Raw genomic sequence first — 24,987 nt, 5'->3', positions numbered from 1 at the left:
CAGGACACTCTTATTTTATTCAAGGTTGTGTTCCTGAAGCTCTTACATAAATCAACACTTGTGTATGTGAAGACTGGTCCTCATTAGGACAAAGGAAACATCTTCTATTATAGATTGACCATTCCTTAGAATGATAGTGATCTTGAGCATGGTCATATATACACATGCATGCCTATGTGTATGTTTGTGCACGTACATGCATGTGGAGGCCAAATGTAAGTCTCAGAGGTCGAGAATTGTAACTCAGGAATCATCTACCTGTTTGTTTGTTTGTTTGTTTGTTTGTTTGTTTGTTTGTTCATTTGTTTGGAGGGTTTTGAGAGAGTCTCTATGTAGCTCTCTCTGTCCTGGAACTCACTATGTAGACCAGGCTGGCCTTGTACTCACAGACTTCTGCCTGCCTCTGCTCCCTGAGTGCTGGGATTAAAGGTGTGTACCAACATGGTAAGGTCTCTTACTGAGACCTGAGGCTCATCAGTTAGCTAGACTGTCTGGCAGTGGGTCCCAGGAATCTGCCCATCTCCACCTCCTAAGTGCTAGGATTGTAAGTGCAATCCACCACACTCAGCTTTTTCTGTGGGTTCAGAGAGAAGAACTCAGGTCCTCACATTTGCACGGCAGCACTTTCCTGACTGATCTGTCTTCCTGGCCCTGGTCGTATGCTTTTTACAAGGTTAGCAGTATCCCTCTGATAATATGACTTATTTTTTCAGTATTACTTCTAATATGGCTCTGGAGTCCTAAACCCAAGTTTAATATTGTGTTTAGTTCTACCCTGGTTTTTATTGCTTCTAGCCTGTTTTGTGAAGTGGCTAGTTTTCAAGGAATTTGTTGCCCTTCTTAATGAATGATCATATGATTTTGTTATAACACAAACTACTTTAAGTTAAAGTAAAACTGATAGCGTAACACTCTCAAAAGTGCCCTCCTCACAGAAGCTGCAGTGCCTGTGAACACCATGGATTAAACTACATTTCTAAAGCAAGGCGGACTTTTCCTCCACTGCTCACACCAGTGACTTTTTGTGCCCACAGTTATGCGTACTTCAAAAGTTCACCCAGCCCACAGTCCTAGAGGGGATGCATCTTGACACACTCTCATCTGAGCAGCTTGCTGTATTTCACATATTAGTTGTAAAACAAGGCTTCTCTGCCCCAGTATTTCACGGTCACACAAAAGCCAGGCGTGCAGAGAATGCAGCAGATGCATGGCAGACAGACGAGAGACACTAGACTTCAGTGGCTTGGAGTAATAGCCTGGGAGGTTGAATGGGAAGACACTGCCTCTCTCACCTTCCAGCAAGTGGTTTGAATTAAATGAAGAACGTGTCACTGCCTGATGCCTGGTTGCCACGGATACCAAGTTTGACAAATTATATTCTCTTCTATAATGTTAGGTTTTCCAGCATTAAAGCGAGTAACTCTTCATCAGAGGATAAAGTGGTTTTGTTTGTATATACAGTACCTATCAACCTGCCTGTTGAAATGTCTTTCTGATATGGTTTCCTATAGTTCACTTGAGTATCTTGAAATAAGCAATTTTCATTTGTTGGTCATGAGTTAAATCTTTCTAATTTGTCTTAAGATGAATGACTTACTTAAAAAAAATTTTTTTTTTACTGTACTAGTTTCATCTCTGTTGCTGGGATAAAAACGCTTTTTATCCCAGCAACAGATTTACAGGAGCGATTTAGAAAAAGAAAGGATTTATTTAAGAAAGGATTTATTTCAGCTTACAAGTTACAATCCCATCATTGTGGAAAGTCAGTCCAGAAACTCAAGCAGGACGTGAAGCAGAAACACTATTCACTGCCCGGTCACCCATGCTCAGCTAGCTTTCATTCAGAGCCCAGAACCACCTGCCTAGGGAATGAAGCTGCCCACGGTAGGCTGAGCGCTCTTGTATCAATCAACAATCAAGATGATCCCCCACAGACCAGGCCCGCCTGAGCCAGTTGTCCACTCCCTTCTCAGATGACTCTAAGCTATCAAGTTGACAGTTAAAGCCGACTAGAACACTTATCTTCTCTCCGTCTAATGTGTCCAGGAGGGATTTCTCACGTGGGAGTCTCATGCTAAGTGTGCACGTCTCACACTCAGCTCATTTGTGTCTCATTCACTTTGTTTTGCTTAGGGTTTAACGTTTACCGCCGCGAGTCACGTTGTCTTTGCTGAGTTGTTCTGGGACCCTGGACATATCAAACAGGCTGAAGACCGTGCTCACCGAATTGGGCAGTGCAGTTCTGTGAATATTCACTACCTGATTGCAAACGGAACTCTGGACAGCCTAATGTGGGCGATGCTGAATCGAAAGGTAGTGCTTGAGTTTTAACCCCATCTTTATTATAGCCTATGTGTGCACTCATCAATTAGGAGGCTGAGTTTTGATGAGGGCAAGCAAAGGACACCTAAGTACGCCACAATAACATAGAGGAGATTAAGATCATAGGGCACTTAGTACTTCACTTCCTGCCATTCCAAGGCACCAGTTTCCAAGCATTTTTCCCCAAGCCCTTTTTCTTTTCTTTTTTTTAATGAAGATTTATTTATAACTTCGTGTGTGCGTGTCCACTCGGGGGTTTGTACAGTGAGTGTAGGTGTCCATGAAGGCCAGACAAAGGCATTAGGTCCCAGGAGCTGGAGTTACAGGGACAGTGGGTCCACGGAACCAACCTTGGGTCTTCTGCAAGAACTAACTCCCAAACCATCTCTAGCTACCATGGAAGCCCTTTTTCTGTTCCTTTTGTATTCTTCCTACTTTCCTCATGTGCTGACTGAACTCTGCCTCGCACGAGGCTCATACACGCTTCCCAAGGGTTTTCACAGCCACTCCCACTGCTTCTGAAGCAAGACCAAGATCACTGGAACCTAACTTTGGAAGCACCGAACCTTTTCCAGAAAGATTCTTGCATGTTCAGCAACGTTAACACAGCCTGTACCCTCTCCTCAGAGGTCTCTTTTTTCCCAGCACTGAAGGATGCTTATAGACAAGGCCTGACTAAGAGCAGGATTCCTTAGTCATTGGGGATGCTATAACTAATACGATGCCACGATGGTGCATGTAAATGGAATCGAGTTCCTCCCGGTTCTAGAGGATGCGAAGTGACATCGGGGAGCCAGCAGGACTTCTTGTTGGATCCTCATGCTCTCCTTTTGTAAGGGCAGTGATCTCATTCGTGAGGTATTGTGCTGGCTAGCTTTGTGTCATCTTGACACAAGCTAGTAATCAGAGAGGAGGGAGCCACGATTGCAAAAGTGCTTCCATAAGACCTGCTGTAGGCAGGCCTGTAGGGCATTTTCTTATTTTGTTATTGACGTGGGAAGGCCCAGCCTATGGTGAGTGGTACCATTTCTAGGGTGGTGGTCCTGGGTTCTATAAGAAAGCAGGCTGAGCAAGCTATGATTAGCAAGCCAATAAGCAGCATCCCTCCATGGCCTCTGCATCAGCTCCTGCCTCTAGGTTCTGCCCTGTTTGAGTTCCTGTCCTGGCTTCCTTTGATAATGGAATAATCCTTTCCTCCCAAAGTCGCGTTAGTCGTGACTGTACCATAACTAATAGTCTCCTCCTGACATTGTCACATCCGTTGTTAGAGTTTCCGTATATGGATTTTGGAGAGTCATACATTTTTAGTCTGTTAACTTTTATTCCATCTTGTCCTAGTTTCATTTCTGTTGCCCTGATTTTTTTTTTTTTTTTTTAAGAAAAAGACAACTTAAGGGAGAAAGGGCTTATTCAGCTCATAAATAACTCAAGGTTACAGTCAGTCACTGAGGGGAAAGCAAGGCAGGAGCATGAAATGGCAGTCCAGTCATACCCACAGTCAAGGACAGAGAGAAATGAACACACACTTACTGTTGAGCTCCAGTTTTTTCACTTTTATCACATTCAGAGCCCAGCCATGAATAGTGCCACCCAATCAGAATACAAGCCTCACACACATGCCCACGGCAACCTGATCGGAGCAGTCCCCCCACCCAGGTAATTCTAAGTTGTGTCAAGTTGTAAAGCCAACAGTTACCTGTCCACATAAAATTCATGAGCTTCTACTCACAAACTGTACCCACGCACTCTACCAAACTTTAATATCTAATCTAAATATTATCTAAATCAGATATGGATAAGACTCATCTGGAGGTGAAGTTCCTCTCCAGTTGTGACTCAGAGAAGCCAACTACATTACATGCTTCCAAACTACAACTGGAGATAGACGTCTCATTCACACTCCCAGGGAAAGAAAAAGGAAAGGAGAAAGGACTAGCTCATCCCAGACAATTCTTAAGCCTCACAGGGCAAGTTGAGCAAGGTATCAAAGCCTGCTATTCATCCTCTTTGGCCCTATACTGTACTGCACGCCACATAGATCCACCGGGATGGAAATGTCCATCTGTCTCAGCTAGGCACTGGCCATACAGCTGCAATGGCTCTGCCCGCCTCGGCTTTCAGGCTCTGTCAGGGTGGAAAGAGATCACAGCTACAGAGCTGCAGTAGGCCACCCCACCCCCTGCAGCTCCCACATGAAAACCACGCGAAAGCAGGTGTGTCACAACGCCCCGCCACCCTGCCAGTGCCTGTGTCCCGAGTGGCACCTGGTGATCCCTGAACTGCCCCTGTCATCTCTCTCTCTCTCTCTCTCTCTCTCTCTCTCTCTCTCTCTCTCTCTCTCTCTCTCTCTCTCTCTCTCCCCTTGTTTTGTATTTTGGCCAAGTCATGCTCTGCTCCAGTTCCATGCAGCTCAGGAAGGCTGACAGGCCGTCCTCACTCTGCCATCTTGTCTGAGATTGCTTCCCCGCTAGCTCGCACTGTTTCTACTGCTGCACTCCGGTCTGCTGCTCGCCCTGTTTAAGTTAGCTGATGAGTTTGCAGTTCACGCCAGTGCTGACTGTTACATCGAATGGCCACGTGGATACACCCCAGTGTTGTCTTGAAAACAGTTCTTCTCATCGGCTCAGTCTTGATGAGCTAAGAATTTCCCAAAATTTAAATTGTTCCTTTTTGCCTCACAGTTCCGTCTGTATTTCTCTCTTCCTGCTTGTACCACACATGGTCAGAAGGAGCCATGCTGCTCCTGCAGCAGATCCTCAGAAGTCACAGCGAGATAGTTTCATTGCCTGCAAACTCATCCAGAAATAACTAGAACATTGCCCGTGCGGTTAAGCCCTTGGCTTTTGAACAAAGTGACCTTTCCTCCAGTTTCCAATAGCATGCTCCGCACTTTCATCTGAATCGTCACTTGGATGAGTGGCCTTCGCACTCTCTGTCCCAGCAGCATTCTGTTCAGGATCGTGTGGCCGTTCTTTTTTTTTTTTTTTTTTTTGGTTCTTTTTTTTTGGAGCTGGGGACCGAACCCAGGGCCTTGCGCTTCCTAGGCAAGCACTCTACCACTGAGCTAAATCCCCAACCCCGTGTGGCCGTTCTTTAAGAAGAGAGAGACGCTGTCTGCTGCGCTCCTTGTTGCCTTTAAATACCTTTAGAGCTCCATTCCCGGGATCACCCAACGTGCACACTGAAACTTCCAGCCTCTGCCCATTGCCTACTTTGTAAACCTGCCACACCTCCAGCCCCATTTCTAAGAAATGTGAGCTGCTGCCACAAAATACCATAGGAATAGGTAGCAAAGCATCCTGTCACCAGTCCCGTGGAAATGGACCCCACCTTCATGACTTAATCACTTCCCATAGATGCTGCTTCCTAACATCACACAAAGAGTAAAGATTTCCACATGGGCCGGAGGCTCAGATAAGCACTCTTTTGCAGTGAGTTCTGAGCAGTTATTATAAATATATACATATTGACCAATCCTGTTTATGGAAAATTCTTAAGTATATAAACATTAAAATAAAGATTTCATGAGGAAAGTGAATGTCCTATAATGTTTCCGTTAAATCTCCCCTAAACGTTTGGTAATTACATTGTAATTTTCATTTTGGGGTTTTCTTTTTAACTTTTCACTGATTCATTGTAACCTACCCTCCAAAAGAAAACAAAAACCAAAAATACAAAACAGAGTATGAAAACACATCTCATCATGGAAGCTGTAGAGTGGCATGGTGTGTCCCACTGTGTACCCTTTGTCCACACTTCTTTACTTGCAAATGTTGCCGTGAGTCATTGGTCTGGTCCAGGGTCTCTGGCTTCTGCTACAGTATCGGTACTGACTCCTCAGCAGGACTCCTCTCAGATATCCTGTTGTTGCCCTGTGTCATGGAGCTCCTGAAGCTTTGGGTCTGCAAGACCAGCCCTTTCCCATGCTCCAGCAGTTCACAGATGAGGTAGTTTGGGGGGTTTAGCAACTCAAAGTCCTGGATCTGGGCTTGGGTGGTAGCTGACTTGGTCGGCCCTCCAGTTCTCCTGCACCCACATCCACACCCACCAAGGTAAGCTCTGTAGCACTGCCCTGCTAGCTCACTCAGTGCTGTAGCCAGCAAGGGGCGTGGTCAGTTCTCTGGCTCTCGTGCCCTTGGGGCCAGCTCTTCTGTGTTGCTAGGCAAGGTGCAAGACCTGCTCTCCTGAATTCTGCAGCCGATGAGGGTCAGGGCTGCATCAGATGGCAATTCAAGATTCAAAATTTAATTTTGAATAACCGTATTACCAAAGCCATGATCTATAGAAGTTGTAATGTTTTCTCCGTGGATAACTTTAAGACCTCAGTTTAAAATCAACACGTGCCAGCTGTGGCATGACTGAGGCAAGAGCTTCATGTTTCTGTCTCACAGGCTCAGGTCACAGGGAGCACACTGAACGGCAGAAAGGAGAAACTCCAGGCTACAGAAGATGACAAAGAAAAGTGGGGTTTTCTGCAGTTTGCTGAAGCATGGACCCCAAGCGACAGTTTTGAAGAGCTCAAGGACCCTGTGTTTACTCACGTAAGAGAATGTGACTCGTTCTTTTCCACCTTATACTTATGTATTCTCTCTCTCTCTCTCTCTCTCTCTCTCTCTCTCTCTCTCTGTGTGTGTGTGTGTGTGTGTGTGTGTGTGTGTGTGATCAACAACAAGTGATACATCTTCCTCTGTTGCTCTGCACAGAATCCAGCAGTGACCCTGTAGCTTGCCATTCTGGGTTCCCCAAGGCCAGCAAGCCAGGGTCCGAGTGTCTCATCCACTGGGGTTATTAGCTGTTAACACCAAACCCAGCTTTTACCTGGGTCCTGGGCACCCAGGCCTGAATTCTTATGTTTTCACAGCAAATATTTTTGCACACTGAGTCATCTCTGTAGACCCTTTCCCTCTGTTATTAATGCCTGGAAAATGTACTTTATCATGTGTCGTTTAAAGCAGGAATCCTCTGTTATTTATGCCCTTGAAAGGCAATTTACTTAAAGCTAGAAAAACTTGAAGAAGCAAAATTTAGCTTTGCTCCTGGACCAGTTTATATTTTCCAACAGTTTCAAACTTAAGGCTCAGCTATCTTGGAAAACAACCTGAATAGAATCTAACCTTCAGAAGATAATACTGAGGAAAATATTTTTATGACCTTGGCGGTAGGGAAGGATAAAGAGTTGCCTCAATACACAAGTAATAAAGGACAAGATTGATGCTGACTGCAGAAAAATGAAAACCTTCCACTTTTCACTGAGGGAGCTGAGCCATAAAATTCCAGCCAGCTGAGCTATATAGCAAAACCCCGAGTCAAAAACAAAACCAACCAAAACTTATTAATAAAACAAGGCCAGTCATTCTGATGGCTGTGCTGTGCTGTGTGGTGAGCATAGCTGCTTTCCAAAAAATGGTGGCAAATTACCCATGATAAACACTTTCGGAGCATATGATCTTCCCGTTCCCACATCTCCCCAGTGGTTTTAGCTTTCGTCAGTGACTTCTGCCTGAGTTAGTTCAGAATGACGGGTTTGATTTTCTAGTTCTATCATTATATGTTTATTAGCTGCATTTTTGGAAAGAACCCTTATTTGTGTGTGCCTGTGTTCATGTGCGTGCATGCATGCCTCTGTGTGTGTGTGTGTGTGTGTGTGTGCGCGCGCGCGCTTGCTTGTGCATGAGTGTGTGGTAAAAGGCGCCTATCTGTAGGTACACATGTAGGTGAAGGCCAGAAGAGACTATCAAGTGTTCTGCTCTTTCACACACACCCTTACTCCTAAGACAGTCTCCTCACAGAACCTTGAACTAGATTGACAGCCAGCGATCCTCCTGTCTCCACACACACGTACAGTGCTGGGGGTGCAGGCACAGGTTACCGTATTTGGAAATCGTTGTTTGCCATTTGAACTGAGGTACTCACTCTATCTACTGAACTATGTCTTCAGCCCTATGTCCCCGTAATTCTAGGAGGGCTTCCTTGCTTTCTAGGGAGCAAAATGTCCCAAATCCATGTTGAACTTTATCTGGCCCAGACCTGTTGCTGGCCTTTCCTTTAAGGAGCTAGCTTCCTCCTTTCCTTTGCTGTAAGCTATTATCTTAAAAATCGAGATTATTTTTACTCCCTTGGGATATCATTGCTATAACACTCCATTTTCAATGTGAAAAGCTACATGCAAACATATATATTTACACAGAAAAGTAAATATGCACATCGTATGTGCCAGTCAAGGGACAAATTGCCGGAGTCTGTTCTGTCTGTCCTTCTACCGTGCGGTCCTCAGGGATCAAGCTCGGGTTGTCGGAGCAGGCAACAGATACCCTTAACCCCCATCCCGCAGCTGTTTGCCAGCCACGTTTTATTCCTGTGTTTATTCTATTTTATGTTTTTCTTTTGTTTCACAGCAGAGTGGAGTACAGTCGGTTTGGTTTGTTCTCTGTTCCTGCAGAGAGAGACTAGGTGAATCTGAGAGTGGGTCACTGTGGAATTTTTTTTTCCAGCCACATGGGAGCGATCTGTTAGGAACATCTAGGGGGTGGAGAAAGCAGCAGTTTCTTTCTCAGGGTGATTCAGATCCATGCGTCTTCCTGGTAGGGGGTTAAGCCCTTCCTGTGTCACTTGCATCCTTTGATGGATCTCCAGTCGCAGTCCAGCCGTCCATTCAACCTCTTTCTGGAGGCCAGCATGCTGCCCCAGCGCTCATTCCTAAAGCAGGTTTGTTGGTTTTGTCAGGAATGGAGCTGAGTGACAGGAGGCAGGATGGCTGCTTGTAGAGACCTTTTGATCAGGGTCTCTTAACCCTGGCACGGGTGTTCCCTGGCATTGGTGGCCTGGTCTCTGCTGGGTCAGCACCGGCTTTGAAGTGCTCTATTGTTTTTAGGAGTTTCACTGCATTTCCTTCTCCACTCCTTCAGCTCTAATAACTGACTTCTTTTTTTTTTTTTTTCTTTTTTTTTTTTTTTTTCCGGAGCTGGGGACCGAACCCAGGGCCTTGCGCTTCCTAGGTAAGCGCTCTACCACTGAGCTAAATCCCCAGCCCCTAATAACTGACTTCTAATCCGACCTCGAGGCCATTTGTCTCAAAGGACCCTGCATTTACCAAGAGGCACACCCTGAAAAGGGCCCGCAGCCCCTCAGAGGAAGCACGGTCACCGTCAGGAGCGTCTTGCAGCTAGTTCTCACTCCCAGCACTTCTCGCCAGAGGCAACCTTTCCCTTTTGTTTTATTAAACATAGGATAGGGACGCAGTGACTGTTAGATGTGTAAGCAAAGAGAGAGATTTCTCCTGTCTGTCCCTGCAAAGGCAGCTTTCGCCTCAAAGGGACCTAAGAGATGCTTTACAATTGAGATAAACCTGAGTGGCCATGGGCCGGCAGCATGGATTCAGGTCGATCCAAATAGCACGTTCCAGTGTGGAAACGGTTCCATGAGTTTTATAGAAGGAAAACAAGTCGTAAGTCAAGGCATTTTGACACAGCAGAATCGGGAAGTGCCTGCTGTAGCTGTCGGGTGCTTGCGAGTGCTTGCAAGATCCCAGAAAGCTTCACGTAAGAAGGCAGGGAGACAGACATGGTAGTACATGCCTGTCTATAATCCTAGAACTCAGGAGGCAGAAGCAGAAAGGTCCCTCAAGTTCAAGGCCAGCCTGGTCTGCATTGCAAGTCCTAGGCTGTGTGGTATCCATCGGGAGGGAATGGGATACTAAAGTTTGCCCAAGACATTTTCGGCTCCAAATTTGCAACTTTTGTTTTCCCACAGTTCAGGAAGTTCTAATCAATCAGTCAGCCCCATGTGCTCTTTAACATAGGCGTGGCTTTGTTTCTGGGAACTCAGATTCTCCCTGGCGATGAAAATGTCTGACAAGTTAGATCCTATCGCCTGTTTAGAAATGCCCACTTTCAAGTTCCTTATTTATCATTCCTAAAGAGACTCACTTGCCATAATTAAAGGACAGAGAGTCCTGATAAATTGGATATTTGTCCATAATATCACCACAGTGACCTTTCTAAGTCCAAGAATGACATGAGCTCTTCAATAAAATAGCTTTCCTAGCTCATAAAAATACTTTACCTTCCTGTGTCACTCCCCTCTAAGAAAAAGAGTAGAAATAATAAAGTCATTCATTACAAAAAGTAGACCTCAGGGCTGGAGAGATGACTCGGTGGTTCAGAGCGCTGGCCGTGTGGGATTGCAGGAGACCTGAGTTCAGTTCCTAGTTCCCGGTATGGAGCAGCTCACACCATAACTCCAGTAGCAGAGGATCCACACCCTCTTCTGGCCTCTGTAGGCACCAGACATACATGTGGTGCACACACATACATACAGGCAAAACCCTCACACACATAAAATTAATACTAATAAATTGTTTTTTAAAAACATAATCTACCTGGCAGTATGATTTGAGTGCTAAACATTAAGCTGTCAGGATGGATATTGATATTTGGAGATCCTGGTCTGTTATGGTGAGACCACCTACCCTTACCCTCTCAGTCACAGGGGAAGTCGCATTGTTGATAAATGTAAAGTTCTTAGAAAACATGTTTGGGAAATAGTAGTACCTTCTCCTCAGATGCTTTAATCCATGGATCCATGGAGAGCTCCAGGACTGTGACCGCCACATCCCTAGAGGTAGTGGGACTTAGGAGAATAGAGCCTACAGTTTAAGGCAGAATAAAATCTCGTGTAATATCCAGCTTTATTCGAAGCATCAGACTTTATGCTCTGAGGGTTAAGAAAGGTCTGCCAATTAAAGTTCCCGTGAGTTCACGCTGAATACAGTCTTAAGGACAAGTCCCACGTAGCAAAGACATGTTTTTCCATAGAGGCATGGGAAGGGGAGTTAAACATTCAGTGGAGTGACAGCAGCAGGCAGTAATGAGTAATCTGAAGTGAGCTCACACCCACACCTGGGAGGAGCTCGGAAATACATTCCAAGAACAATTCTATGTTTTGGAGAACCTGGGGTCACAAGACTCTTGTCTTCTTGGAGTGCACTCACGGTCCTCCGAATTCTCACAGACTGCATTCCTGAACCATGTTCCAACAGTCACCAACACTAAAGCTGGATGCTCAACAAAAAACTCAGCTGCACAATAAAATACAGGAAATAAAATATAGAAATCATTGAAGACATGGGTATCGTGGCTCTTGCCTACAGTTTTAGCCCTCAAGGCCAGAGGGCCAAGAGTTGCGGTTTTCTCTCCTGTATGACAACTGCAAGGCCAGAGATACATAAAACTGTCTCAAAAACAAAGTCACTGGAAGCATGTTTTGTTGTTTCTGAGGCAGCTTCTTATGTCTCCAGAGCTGCTGAGTCTGGGTAGCCATGGATACCCCTGAACTCCTGGCCCTCCTCCCTTCACAGATGGTGTTTCATACCTGCTTCTGCCAGCATCTCACAGACCTGTGACTTTAATATAATGTATGTGTCTGCAAATCAGTATCGTGTGAAAAAGTGCATCCTCTGATTATGAACTGTCCCAAACGCCTGCCTACCTGCTGGATGTGCTATTTAGAGACAGTGCCATCACTGTGTCTCATCTCAAAGTATTAAGGACGGTGTGTTGTGTTTTAAGCTGCGTGGTGCTTGAGTTCTTTTTCTTTACGTTTTTGTTTTGTTTTGTTAGTGTGTGTATGTGGACGGGGGTAGGCTTGTGTGCTTGTGAGTACAGTGTCCATGGAAGCCAGAGGCATAGGGACCTCTGCAGCTGGAGCTAACAGGTGTTTGCGAGCCGTGACGTGGGTGCTGGGAACCAAACCGGGATCCTCCATAAGAATAGCCCTTGCTCTTAACCCCTGAGCTCTCTCCAGCCTCTGCCTGTGCATACCTTACATCCCCTAGTGCAGTGGTCTCCTGGACTCTGGGCACTTCTTCTCCACTCACCTCATCCACCGTCCCTCTCCGCTCTGTGACCATTCCTGGGACAGCTTTCTCAGAGTACAGCTGCAGTGGCGGGCAGAGCACCTGCAGTAGTGTTCCGACTGCACTGGCCACCCTGCAGGTATACCGTCACATTTTAAAGGAATATTCTTTGAAGTCAGAGGAATCTACAAGTACTCAGACATTTCTGTAAAACCGGAATCCAGAAAAGGTGGCCTCCACCCATTGTCCTACCATTGGGGTGGCAAGAGCAGGAAGATCTGGAGTATAAGGTCACCCACCCTTGGCTACTGAGCAAGTTCTAGGCCAGTCTAGGGTGGAGATGAACACACACACACACACACACACACACACATATATATATATATATCCTCTCAAAATAAAAAATAAAATTTATATGTAGGGCTCTGGCGCCGTGGGGGGATGTGGGGGTAGAGGTGTTCTTCAGAGCGATCTCTCATCTCTTGTCTCTCGCCGGGCTAGGTGTGTGGGTTCGAGCGTGGGTTGGGGCGAGGGGGAGAGAAGAGAACGTGGGGGTGGGGGGGACAGCTTTCACTGTCCCCTGCTGCGGGTCCTGCTGCTTGGGTTGCTCAGGCTGGACTAAGCCAGCAGGAGACTGACTCACTGTGGAGGGGTGCAGGGGAGCTTCTGGCGGAGATGATTTTGGGAGAGCAGATCTCTTCCCCTGGCGGCAGTGCTGTTCCGGCTTTTATGGTGGAAGCTCTCAGACAATGGGATAATTCCTGCACACCTTTAATTCTGAACACGACACTTAAATACAGTTTCTTGGATGGGTCAGTGTCTGACAGCAGGTACTTCCTATTGGTTTGGCCTGAGAGCTTGGGAAGACCTCATCTGCATATTCGGGGGCGTGGTCCTGCTTCTAAGATTCATTTGTCTTGAGCCTACGTGACCTGTGGTCAAGTCCTCACCTGTGGAGGAGGGGTTTGGGGCATTGTCCTCTGTGACTGATCTGTCTCAAACCTCTCTACTGACTTTGTCGGGGGCTGCAGTTAGTGAGGTCCCGATCTGGGAGGCTGGGAATGCACCTGCCATCCCTTTTAGGGTCCCCAGGCATTCGACCTGTCTTGACCAGGAATCAGGGCACCTTTCACAGCTCGCCACCCCACATTCATACTTAATTCCCTTGGGGTAGGATGATGGCTCAGTGGGTGAGAGCACATGTGCAAACTTGAAGCCCAGAAGTCAGGTCCACAGCCCCTACTTAAAGGGCTGCCTACCAGTCCCTTCCGAAAACTGGTGAGTTCTAAGTTTAGTGAGATGAGATGTCTTAGCTCAAGGGAATCAGAGGGAAGTAGAACAGGATACCTAGTGTCCTTCGGTCTTCCTATACAGTCCTGAGCATCACTCCCATGTGCACACACATGCATGCACGCACACACACACACACAAATACCACACACAGAGGCACACGCTCATATGTGTTTCCTTTACTACTAGTGTGCTTTTTCACATGCGAACACTCAATCTGTCTTTACCCACTTCAGCGTAGTGAGAGAAATGGGGCCAGTAACACCGTAAGTGCGTCTGTAGATACAGTGTTCCCATGACTTCACCTGAGTCGGGTCCTGAGTTCCTTTGAGACCATGGAGGAAATAAAGACCACCTCCCACAGAATGCACGCACGGTTCAAACAAGTGTGTCCGGTCAGTCACAGAGGCTTAGAGGCTGCCTGTGGCTTTCAAGAACATAGATTACTAACCCTTCTCTGTTCCCAACCAGCATATATAATTACCTCTAGGATATATCACAGAGATTCTCTGTCTTGCTTTCCTGCCAGTCAGAGCTGCTCTGTGTCATAAGAGCCCTTCAGAGTCAGTAACTTCCTCCTCAGCTGCCCAGAGGCTCTAATCAGAAAGTTCAACTGATGCTAGGAATTGGGTTTCTAACTGATGACTGTAAAGGAAAGTTCCATTCCTGCCAGCCCATCCAGCCTCTTGCAGCCTCAGCCAGATACTCACTTGTAAGTTTCATTACCTCTGACAGACTTCCTCATTATCCAACTCAACCATCCTCATAAAATTAGTTAGAGTCTCAGTAATCACAGTTTGCAAGAATTATATTCTTGGCATATCCTTTGGTTTGAGAAATTATTGCCGTGATTTATTTCCAGCTACTTCCTCCTTCCTGGACTTGATTTGCTGAAATCTCAGTCTGTAATTCCCCGTGGCACGCGGTTTCAGACCAGCACACACACTGGAGTCGCCTCCTCACTACCAAACACTGTTAGTGATCTCCAGCATGGCAGAGGCTGACCCGTGTCCAACCTCAGTCTCTCACCACTGAGCATCCCTCTCCGTTCCCTCTAGCGCAAAATGAGGATTTCTCAAATGCTGCTTTTTCCCAAAGTTTAAAAAAAAAAAAAAAAAAAAAAAAAAAAACTTTAAAAAATAGCTTAAGTCAGTTGCTTACTTAGGGAGGACTGCTATACTTGAAGGTCTAAGGATTCATTGTGGGAAGATTTCTTTAAGGGATTTTGTTGGGAAGATTGCTTTCGTTTTAAGAAGTCCTATACATGGGGTTGGGGATTTAGCTCAGCGGTAGAGCGCTTGCCTAGGGAGCGCAAGGCCCTGGGTTCGGTCCCCAGCTCCCGGTGGGGGGCGGGGGGAGTCCTATACACTTTTTTGGTGGGAGGGAGATGTTGAGCTAAGAAGGAGAGTCATTTTTTTTGAAATGTAGACTAGAGGAGGACTAGAGCTTAGGTATCCAGAAGCCACTAAGAGCCAGGTGCACACGGTAACTCACCTATCATCCCAGCACAAAGGCAGAGACGTGGCTCATCTGGATAGGCTAGCCAGCCCGACTAGCCACTGCAGTGAGCACTGGTCTCAGTAAGAGACCTTGCTTCCACTTGTAAGGTGGAAAGTGATGGAAAGACATCTCAGGCCTCCACAGACGACCATACAATGATGACAATGCACTAAAACACAGAGATTCTGTCAAAAGACTCTGGATCATTAAACACAACTGAATGTCTGTATGTGTTGGCTCACTAATGTGCATTTCATATATAACTATACTGACTGTACTGGTCAGGGCTTGCTAACAACTTATAGAACGAATATCTATATAGAAAGGAGATTGATTAGAATGATGATAGGCGGTGGTCAAGATAATGCAACAATGGCTGGCTATGAAAGGAAAGTCCAAGAATCCACGAGGCCAGACGTCTCACCAGGTCTTAGGTATACCCTGAAACCCCAAGACGTAGGCTCCCATGCCAGTGAAGGAATGGACTTGCTAGCAAGGCGAGAGCAGGCAGGCAAAGAGCAAAGTCTTCCTTCCAAGTTCTTACATAGGCTTCCAGCAGAAGACGAGGCCCAGATAAGATTTGGATTAAAGGTCTGTCTTCCCACTTCAAGGTCTGGATTGAAGGCATGTCTTCTCTCCTCTCAAAAGATCTGAAGTAGGGGCTGGGGATTTAGCTCAGTGGTAGAACGCTTACCTAGGGAGCGCAAGGCCCTGGGTTCGGTCCCCAGCTCCGAAAAAAAAGAACCAAAAAAAAAAAAAGATCTGAAGTAAAGGCAAGTTCTCCTACCTCAGAGATCCAGATTAGAAGTGGATCTTCCTACTTCAAATTAAGCAAAACTCCCTCACAGGTATGCCTTCCATTTTGGATTTCAGTTAGTTCCAGATGTCGTCGACAACCAAGAAGAGCCGTCAGGCTGACATATGCTTTAGTTGCCTTTCATTCAAAAAAGAAGTTGTAAACTGCTTATCTAAGAAGAGAGGCATTCAAGGGCTATCTCACTAAACCAGAAACAGGTGGAAGGGAAGACTTAAGTTCATGTAAGATCTCTATCACTGGTGTTTGATCTGCTCGCTGGTCACCACCCCTGTGTCATTGTGTAACTTCCTAAATGTGAACAGAGGCACTAATCATTTAATTAGGGCTGGCAATAGTTCAGTGGATCAGGAACCCTGCTGCCAAGCCTCATGGGAAAGCACAGGGTAGGAGAGAACCATTGACACTGCCCTCTGACCTCCCACATACGCACGCATACATATATGCACCTGCATGCGTGCACACATGTGCAAAGTAATAAATGGAATTAAAATATTTTTAGCAATAGCATAATTAAGAGAATCTTTACCGTAGGCCCTGTGTGGGATTCTTTTAGGAAGAGGGCTTCAGTGTTGTGGTAGTGAAAGGCCACCAGCATTGTGCAAAGCTAAATTCTTTATGCCAAGAAACGGCCATCAATACAGCAAACAGTGACCTGAAGAAAACAGAAAAACAAAAACAAAGCAGGAGTGTCCTTGATAGCTCAGAAAAGTAAAAGAAATGATTATATCTATGAAAAAAATAAAGGGAAAAATCAGCAGACAGTGCCAGAAGCTAGAGTTTTAATATTTAACAAGGAAAGAAAAGATAAGGTGGAGACCACCCAGAACAAAAGATAAAAATGTTCAGAAAGAAAAGATATAAAAAGCAAAAGCAGCCCAAGAAAACAGCCCAGAATTGAAGAACCTCAACCCCCAGCTGAAATCATGGCAGGTTCAGTCTTCCCCTCTCTACCACATGAGTTGGTCTGGCTTCTCTCCTTCATTCATCCTTAATGCTCTCCTGTCTTTGTTTCACCGTCTCTTCCCTTCTCAAACTGCCTCCGTGTGGCTGGACATCTGTTCCTGTTGTCTGTCCACCTGCCCGTGGGTGGTTCCTGGATGTCCAGATCAGCTGTCCTCCGTTCATATTGTCCTTCATTTATTTATCCATCTTCCCTCTCCTCCTTCCCACCGCTCCTCAAACTTACTCCAGCCCACTGGTCCTCATGCATCTAAGAATACTTCCTTCTCTCCGTTCTTTTGATCTTCCAGCTAACCTCGTATTCCCTCCACACATGTGCTGTGGCCCCCAAGTGTCCACACAGATACACATCGTGCATATATGTAGTAGATCAATAAATGTGATGTTTATAGATATACCCATGACTGCCAAATGAAAGTAATTCTGTACCAAAGGGGGAGGCTAAGCAGAGGAGAGCTTAGTATTCTTGAGGGCAAAAGACGAAAGGAAAATATGAGCCTAGTAAGATATAGCGGGTAGACCCAGCATTATGCTAGCAGAAATCCCAGAAAATAAGGAAAGACAAAGTGGGAAGGAAGAAATCGTCCAAGAAGTCATGAAAATGTATAAAAGGAAAAACAACATTCACACAGAATAAGGTATCCTGGGTGTTGAGTGGGATTTCGAGGCATGTGCTTGCCGATTATTTAGATGTAGGTAATTGTGAAGTGTTAGAAGCTAATGAAACCCTCGGAAACAAAGGAAAACTTTTCCTTTTTCATGTGTGTGTGTCTGTATGTGGTGTGTTGTGGAGAGCCTTTTGGGCCTCTTGCTTCTAGAAACTAGATGGGAATTTGACATCGGGCCCAGGACAAAGAAGTAATCTCGAGGGGGGAATCTGATTTTGGGCCAGGACTCTGGAATAGGCCCAGATTAAGAACATTTGAGTTAATGCAGAGCTCAGAGCCTGCTCAGTGGAGGCACGTGTGGCAGTCCTTTTGTCTTGGGCATCCTGGCCAGCCCCTAGAAAGGTGTTTACAGGATTCTATATATTGCCTTGCTTGTTCCCTGACCCACAACTGATCTTATTATTCTGCATGTAACTAAGGTGATATAAAAGCAGACTGGAGAATAATTCAGCCTCAGAACTAGCTGGAGTCATGGTATAATGTTGTCTAATTGTCTTTTTCTTTTTAATCCTCACTCCTGCCCTGGAGAACCTGTTGACTGACTTCGCTAACTTGATCAGTGTGTCTCTGTGTTTGTATGTTTGTAGGTATGTGAAATAGATGTGGGAGTGCACATTCATGTGTATGCATGTGCGTTTGGTGGTCAGATAAATATTTTAATGCTATTTGAAAAGTGTTTCCTGGTCAGTATAGCGTTTTAGCATGAGTGTGATAGTTTATATACAGAGTGCTTATAGTTTGGCCATGGAAACAGTTTTCTAGGTTCTTGACTGACTTAAAATACTTAAAATATTTAAAGCAAATATTTAATTTGCTTTAAATGTCTACATACGCAATTCCCTCTTTTACCAGATGGGCATCTAAGGTAGGTAGTGTATAAAGTGTAGTTCTATTTCATAACTTCTCTAAAATGTTTCCGTTTCCTCACCTGAAGCCTCCTTCACAGGGCTGTCATGAGGGTTAGACGAGCTCAGCACACAGTACGTGCCAAGCAAAGACACACAGAACGTGCATGGCTACACTCCTTCAGTACTGACTGTGCTCACTCCACTGAGCTATGTGTGTCTGTGAAGAGCGGTACTATCATTGGATTCATTTCCAGTCCGTCTGGTTAATGAAAGTGCTAAGTTCTTTCATTCAGGAAGAACAGTTGCTCCCTCATTTGATAACTGTTGGCTGATTTCAGTTTGAAAAAGAAAAGCAGCATGACATTCGATCGTTCTTCTTACCGAAACCGAGAAAGAGACCGTTGGAAACGTCCGGTGATGCAGCAGAGGCAGTCAAGGAGAAGACCACAGTGGCCTCAGACCCTAGAAACATGGCCACCAAGGAGGGTACGACTGACAAAAATGGGGTTGAACCTGAAACTAAAAGGTTGAAATCCCTGAGCACCAGGGACCACTGCAGTGCCCTGGAGGAAAAGCCGTCCTTGCAAGCCAAGGCCACGTCCATCAACGGTGTTCATGAGGTCAAGTCCCCATTGGCCTCCCCAGCCCTTTCTGAGAAGAGGTGGCAGTGTGGCTTCTGCACATTCCTCAATGACCCAGGCCTTCCGTACTGTGAGATGTGTGAGAGCCCTCAGGGCAGAGCTGGTGAGTGCACGGGAGGTGCAGGGGAGGTTGGCAGGGAGGGCTCCAAAAGACCACCCAATCTCTGGGGTACTATTGTTAGGAAAGTGCCTCGTGACTCAGCAGGGCCTGAGGCCTTAAAATGGAATATGAATTTCACTAGGTGAAGACTGTAAATTCATCCCCTGTGGAATGTCAATGACTCCTGGTTCTGTCAAGAATATATATTCTGAGTGTCACTGGCTTGGCATTAACTTGGCACAAATGGGCATTTCTGAATAATGTCAGCAGGATGTGAGCTCAGTGGGCAGGAGAAGCCTTGTTGCTATGGTAGCAAATGTGCTGCCCATCACAGACCTGCTGTTAAAAAAGAAGTAGATATTCTTGTTTTTAAGGAAATTAGATGATTTTTATATCCAAATTGAATCATTTTGTAACTACTTGGCCTGCTTAGTATACATTGTGTCATATTTCTTGCTTGACAACTCATAAGCTCTTCTCAAGGTCTTATTAAAAGAATTTGGCCAACACATATATAAGTAGTAAATACAATGTAACAGAAAAATATCATTAGTATTCTGTTTTCACTTCAGGGAATATTTTATGGTAATGAAAGAATTCCACATTTGACAATTTTGGAAAGTAGAAATAGGTTATTTTATCAATGGTATAGTTGTCCACAGTGGTTCTCCTATATATTCATTCTTCCCACAACTGACTCTAATCAGGATAGAACCAAGAACTCTGATGTTACAATGTCCCTCCTCCTCCTCCTCCTCCTCCTCCTCTTCCTCCTCCTCCTCCTCCTCCTCCTCCTCCTCCTCCTCCTCTCAGTGTTGATCTGAAGGAAAATGCGTCAGTAGCTGAGTCTTTCCTCTCACTTCTGAGAACTGTATCAAAATTGACAAGTGACCATCTGGGTAGCTGTGTTTGTTATGTGGGCACCTGTTCTCTGAAACTAAACTAGAACCACACACTCCGTGCACGGATGCCCTCGCACAGTTAACATGACCCACGGATGCCCTCGCACAGTTAACACGACCCCCTGTGACCCCGGCTGCAGCAATCAAAACAAAGCAACTTGTAAGGTCAGCTCACGGTAAGAGTAGAAAGTGACTCCCTTAGGAAAAAAATCACAGTTTGTTATGTGTTTGATAGTTCTCATTTTTTCCCTTTTGATGCCAGGAGCAACGATGAAGTTTCTAGACCTCTGATTGATAAGCAGCCTGCCTAGAAACTTGAAAAAATAAACCACTTCATGTGAGCATGAAGTCATCCGCTTAGAGAAGAGAGGAGAATAGTCAGGAACAGTGCAAGTCAGCTTTACAGTGCTCGCTTTACATCATTACAATTGGCATAACGATCTCATGCCTTGGTCTGTTTGTGCCCCCGAGGTATGAAAAGGCAGTTATTAATCCTAACTAAAATCTTAATGTTGCTTTCTTGAAACTCTTGAAGAAACAGTAGAATCCACAAACATTAAAGGAACCGCATAGGATGTCGCAGTCTGAAAGCTGCTAATTCAGGCCTCCGGTGCTTGAAGTAAATAGGGCATAGGACACACTGAATGATATTGAACAACCAGGAGCCGGAGTTGCCCAGCTTTATATCTCTGACTTGAATGCCAGAGTGGTTTATCCAGCGTAACCTATGAGACGCCTCTGCTTTGGCACCCAGTGGGATCCTCAGGGTTAACATGCTCCAGGCTAGGATTGTTAGAGCTGAAGAGATTGTCAGCTTCTTGCTGCATGAGCATTAGGGCCCAAGTCTGAGACTTGGTGCATGCCTTTAACCTCAGTGCTCAGAAGTCAGAGGCAGTTAGATCTCTGAGTTTTAGGACAGCCTGGTCTACAGAGTAAGTTCCGAGAGAAAACGAGTCTTAGTGGTGGTGATGGGGGGCAGGGAGACCAAATTTGAATCTTAGTACCCACATAGAAAACCAGGCACAGCATACATCCCCACCCTGGGAACATTGAGACAGGCAGATTTCTGGAATTTACCAGCTGACTAGCCAGCAAAACCAAATCAGTTAGCTCTGGGTTCAATGAGAGACCAAAATAAAGTGGAAAATTACTGACGAAGACACCAGATGTCAACCTTCACTGCGTAGGCTTGTCTGGGCTGTACGTCAAGAAGACCCAGATTCCCAGCACCTGCATGGCTGTTCACAACAGTCCTTAACTGCGGTCCCAGAGGATTTGGTACCGTCTGCTGGCCTCTGTGAATCCTGTACACACAGGGTGCAAAGACATACATGCAGGTTAAATACCCATGTGCATTAAATTAAAATAAATTTAAAAATTAAAAAAAAGCCTCAATGGTATCCTCGTCCTTCTCACTTCCCCTCAATTGTCAAACTCCCAAATACATCCATATACCAATGCCTAGGCCTGTTGCTGCCACCGAAGGCCATTAGCAGCTTTCTCAAGACCCAGTAGCAGCTTCCTCCACTCTTGCCATCTGGGATCTTTACTTACAGAGCAGTGAGGGTCACCCGTTAGTGATGGGCATCAGCTGGGCATGGCTGCATATGCCTTTAATCATAGCTCTTTGGAGGTAGAACTCTGTGAGTTCTGAGCCAGCCAAGGCTACATAATGAGACCTGGGGGCTGGAGGCTGAGGGCTGGGGGTCAGACTGTGATCATTACTCCTACCTGACCCTCTGTGTTGCTCTCCAAATCCGTCCAGAGTATATCCATTGGTGTAAGCCCCTGTGTTAGGCTCATTAGCAGCTCCGAGCTTAGGTGGGGCTCTCAGAGCACGGCCCTGTCAGCCTGTGCAGGGTGTAATAATCTAATAGTGCACTCTTACCGTGCTGGGCTCCACCCTCTCCTGGCTGCCCTCCTTGGCTCCAGGTCTCTCCTCATCTGTACATACATTCTTTATCTGTTTGTTTACGTTTTTGTGTCTCCATGCATCTTAGAAGGGAACCTTCAGGAGGCAAGGCAAACAGTCCCTTCCTGATAAATGTTTGATGAGTCTGAATAAACACTGTTAACTTTATTTTTCTAATAACATTGAGCTGTGACATTTTAATCCATGCCCATTACATTTAAATTATTGTGTTTTTGTAATTCCAGCTGGCCTCAACCATAGACAGGATAACAACAAAGAGGAGAAAGAGGAGTCTCAGAAAAGCACCTCCAAAAATGATCAAGCTCGTCTGCACTGTGTAAAACCGTGCTCCGAACAGCCCGAAGTGGAGCGGTTGGCCAGGAACAAGGAAGAAACATCGAAAGGTGAGGGGAAGACGGACTGCCATTTCAGGCAGGGGTTGGCATGTCCTGCTTCCATTGCTAGTGCTCAGGTAATAACCCTGGGGGGACAGGGATGTGCTCGGTTGATAGAGTTCTTAGCTACCGTGCCTGAGTCTTCTGGTTCAGTCCCCAGCCCTGTATGAACCATTTGTGGTGGCAAAAGCCTGTCATCCCAGCACTCAGGAGGAAGAGGCAGGATGATTTTGTGTTCAAGGTCATCCTTGAATATACTGAATCTGAGGCCAGCCTGGGCTATATGATGCCCCATTTCAAAGTTAACCAACTAAATAAATAGGTACCATATACCTTAATACACGATGCAATTGCTAAGTTTGTGATTGAAACTTTATCCCAAGTACCTTCTATGTTAAAACACCCACCCTCCGCAGAAACATCCTTAAATACCAGATGGCTCTCTGCTGGAATCAACACTATAGCATCACAACCAATAAACTGCTCTCACCACCCGAATGCTGCCCTGCCCAACCGCAGTGAGCTCATCGACAGGGTGAGAGCTGTTTTTATTTGGGTGGCCCATCGGGTCACAGTAATCAGGCTGACAGAACCGACAGCCATTTTAACAAATCAATAGTCTGTCTATCTTACAGTGAATGCTTTTAGATAGCTACCCTCAATCAGCATTTTTTTTTTTTTTTTAAGAAACAAGGAACATAGTGTCAAGGCCATCTGAACAGAGCTGGAGAGATGGGTAAAGTGCCTGCCCTGCAAGCCTGGAACCCTGAGTGTGATCCCCAGCACCCATGCGCAGAGCTGGGTGTGACACACACCTGGAAGCCCCGCATTCAGGTGCAGATACACACACTCTGCACAGATACAGATACCGCGTGAACCGTGACTACACTCGCAGTCCTTGGTGGCAAGGTTGTATTTACTTATTGCCTGTTCCTATACAGCCGTGGTGGTCACTAAATGCCAGCCTGTAGTTGTACGTGGGCCAGCTGGCCAAATGCTGTAAGCCGTTTGGGATTATTTTCTCTTTTGACTCACTTAGATTGGTATGCATCCCCAGTGGCTTTTAGTGACAGTGGTATTATAGCCACGGCTGAGCTCTCACGGGCTCAGACAGCAACTTCACAGCTACCACCTGGGCTAATGACTGCAACATGGCTTTGCTACCACTGAACATCACACACTAATTTCAGAGATGTTTTTTAGTCAATAAGACGCACTAATGGTACAAACTGGAGGGTTTTCACTATGACAGTTCCATATGGGCATATAGCGCCTTGACCAAGCTTGCCTTTCCCTTTCACTCTCTAGTACTAGAGGTGTTCTGTCTCTTTTTCATTTATAAGTCACAAACTAGTTTTATAAAGTAGCCAGGCCCTAGACTAGAGAACTAGTATGTTGATGATATTGGCTGGCGGTGTGGCAAGCAGAGCCAAGCTCCTAGAACACCCAGAGGTCACTGACACTGGGGTAAGAGTATATAAGCTCTACAGCTAGAGATAGCAGGTGACTAAGAGTGACCCAAACCAGGCGGCTCACAACTACCTGTAACCCCAGTGCAGGATCCAGTGCTCTCTGGCCTCCACGGCATCTGCATGCACAGAGTGCACATAAACTCATACAAGTACACACATGCACATAAATAAAAATAATAAACTCATTTTAAGAGTACAAACTATGGGGCTGGAGAGATGGCTCAGTGGTTAAGAGCACTGACTGTTCTTCCAGAGGTCCTGAGTTCAAATCACAGCAACCACATGGTGGCTCACAACCATCTGTAATGGGATCTGATGGCTTCTTCTGGTGTATCTGAAGACAGCGACAGTGTACTTATAGAGAATAAATGAATAAATCTTTAAAAGAAAAAAATGTGCTTTTTGTTTGTGAGGGATGCACTCAGGACAGTAGTTAGCACGTTTCCTGGACCAGATATGTTTATAAAATGTTAACTGCATTTACTATTAAACCTGTGTTTTGAGGATGTTTGATTATGGTAGTCCTGGGGATCCAACCCAGGGTCTTTGGGCATGCTAGACAAATACTCTACCACTAAGCTATTTGTGTCACCTCAGCCTATTTGACCGTAATTGTTATATAGACTCGCTTCCATAATTTTTGTCTCTCCTGAAGAATTCTGGGTAAAGGGACTAAGAAAATACTTTTAAGTAATGATGAGGAAATTAGCATGTCTAGTCCTCTCCTTGTGGGTGAGACAGCAGCCACGGGGAACCAGGCACATCAGTGACACGCAGCAAAGCTGTCCTGATGCTGATAATCAAATGGGGACCATTTAGTCCCAGCTGCAATATGTTCAACAAAGAGGAGAGACTCTAAACCCTTCAAGTTGGGTAATGACTTCTGGTGTTAGAGAAGGGTCCCTTCTGACTAACTCATATCTTTTCAGCTGAGTCTCATCTAGTTGCTTCTTGTTCAGTCATTAGCAGAGAAAGCCCTGGTTTCTGTATATGCTGATTCTCTTAGAAGACCTACCCTGGGAGTTTTAGTTCAAGTCTGGACATGAATTGCTGATCAAATGTGTGTGTGTGTGTGTGTGTGTGTGTGTGTGTGTGTGTGTATGTGTGTTTGTCTAAACAAGTGCATAACCATGTGTGTGTGGATGATCAGAGAGGCTAGAAGAGGGCTTAAGATCCCCGGAATCTGGAGTTATAGGTAATTATGAGCTATTCAAGTGGGTCCTGGGCCTTTCAACATCTCTCTTGTCTTCTTCACAGAGCAGTTGAGTAATTCAGACACTCCGCCAGTGTGTGAGACTTTCATGTTT

The 24,987-nt window shown here is 45.6% G+C and overlaps 1 protein-coding gene across 3 annotated transcripts in view; it reads left to right on the top strand.

Moving 5' to 3' along the window:
* Nucleotides 1–24,987, top strand: part of Zranb3 (zinc finger RANBP2-type containing 3) — a 155,029-nt gene that overhangs the window by 114,891 nt on the left and 15,151 nt on the right. For all 3 annotated transcript variants that reach the window (XR_015635198.1, XM_087580680.1, NM_001447237.1), the window contains 5 exon segments: nt 2,134–2,313; nt 6,714–6,863; nt 18,597–19,002; nt 22,059–22,217; nt 24,938–24,987. The exon segment at nt 24,938–24,987 is cut by the window's right edge and continues 42 nt beyond it. Coding sequence is in view for 2 of the 3 variants with exons in the window: in XM_087580680.1 (XP_087436806.1) it covers nt 2,134–2,313; nt 6,714–6,863; nt 18,597–19,002; nt 22,059–22,217; nt 24,938–24,987 (945 nt within the window). In the remaining variant the exon portion in view is untranslated.

The sequence above is a fragment of the Rattus norvegicus genome, chromosome 13 (genome assembly GCF_021556685.1).
Source record: "Rattus norvegicus strain SHRSP/BbbUtx chromosome 13, alternate assembly SHRSP_T2T, whole genome shotgun sequence".
NCBI classification, from domain to species: Eukaryota; Metazoa; Chordata; class Mammalia; order Rodentia; family Muridae; genus Rattus; species Rattus norvegicus.
Note: the sequence above shows the minus strand (reverse complement) of the source record. Positions and strands in the feature narration are given on the sequence as shown.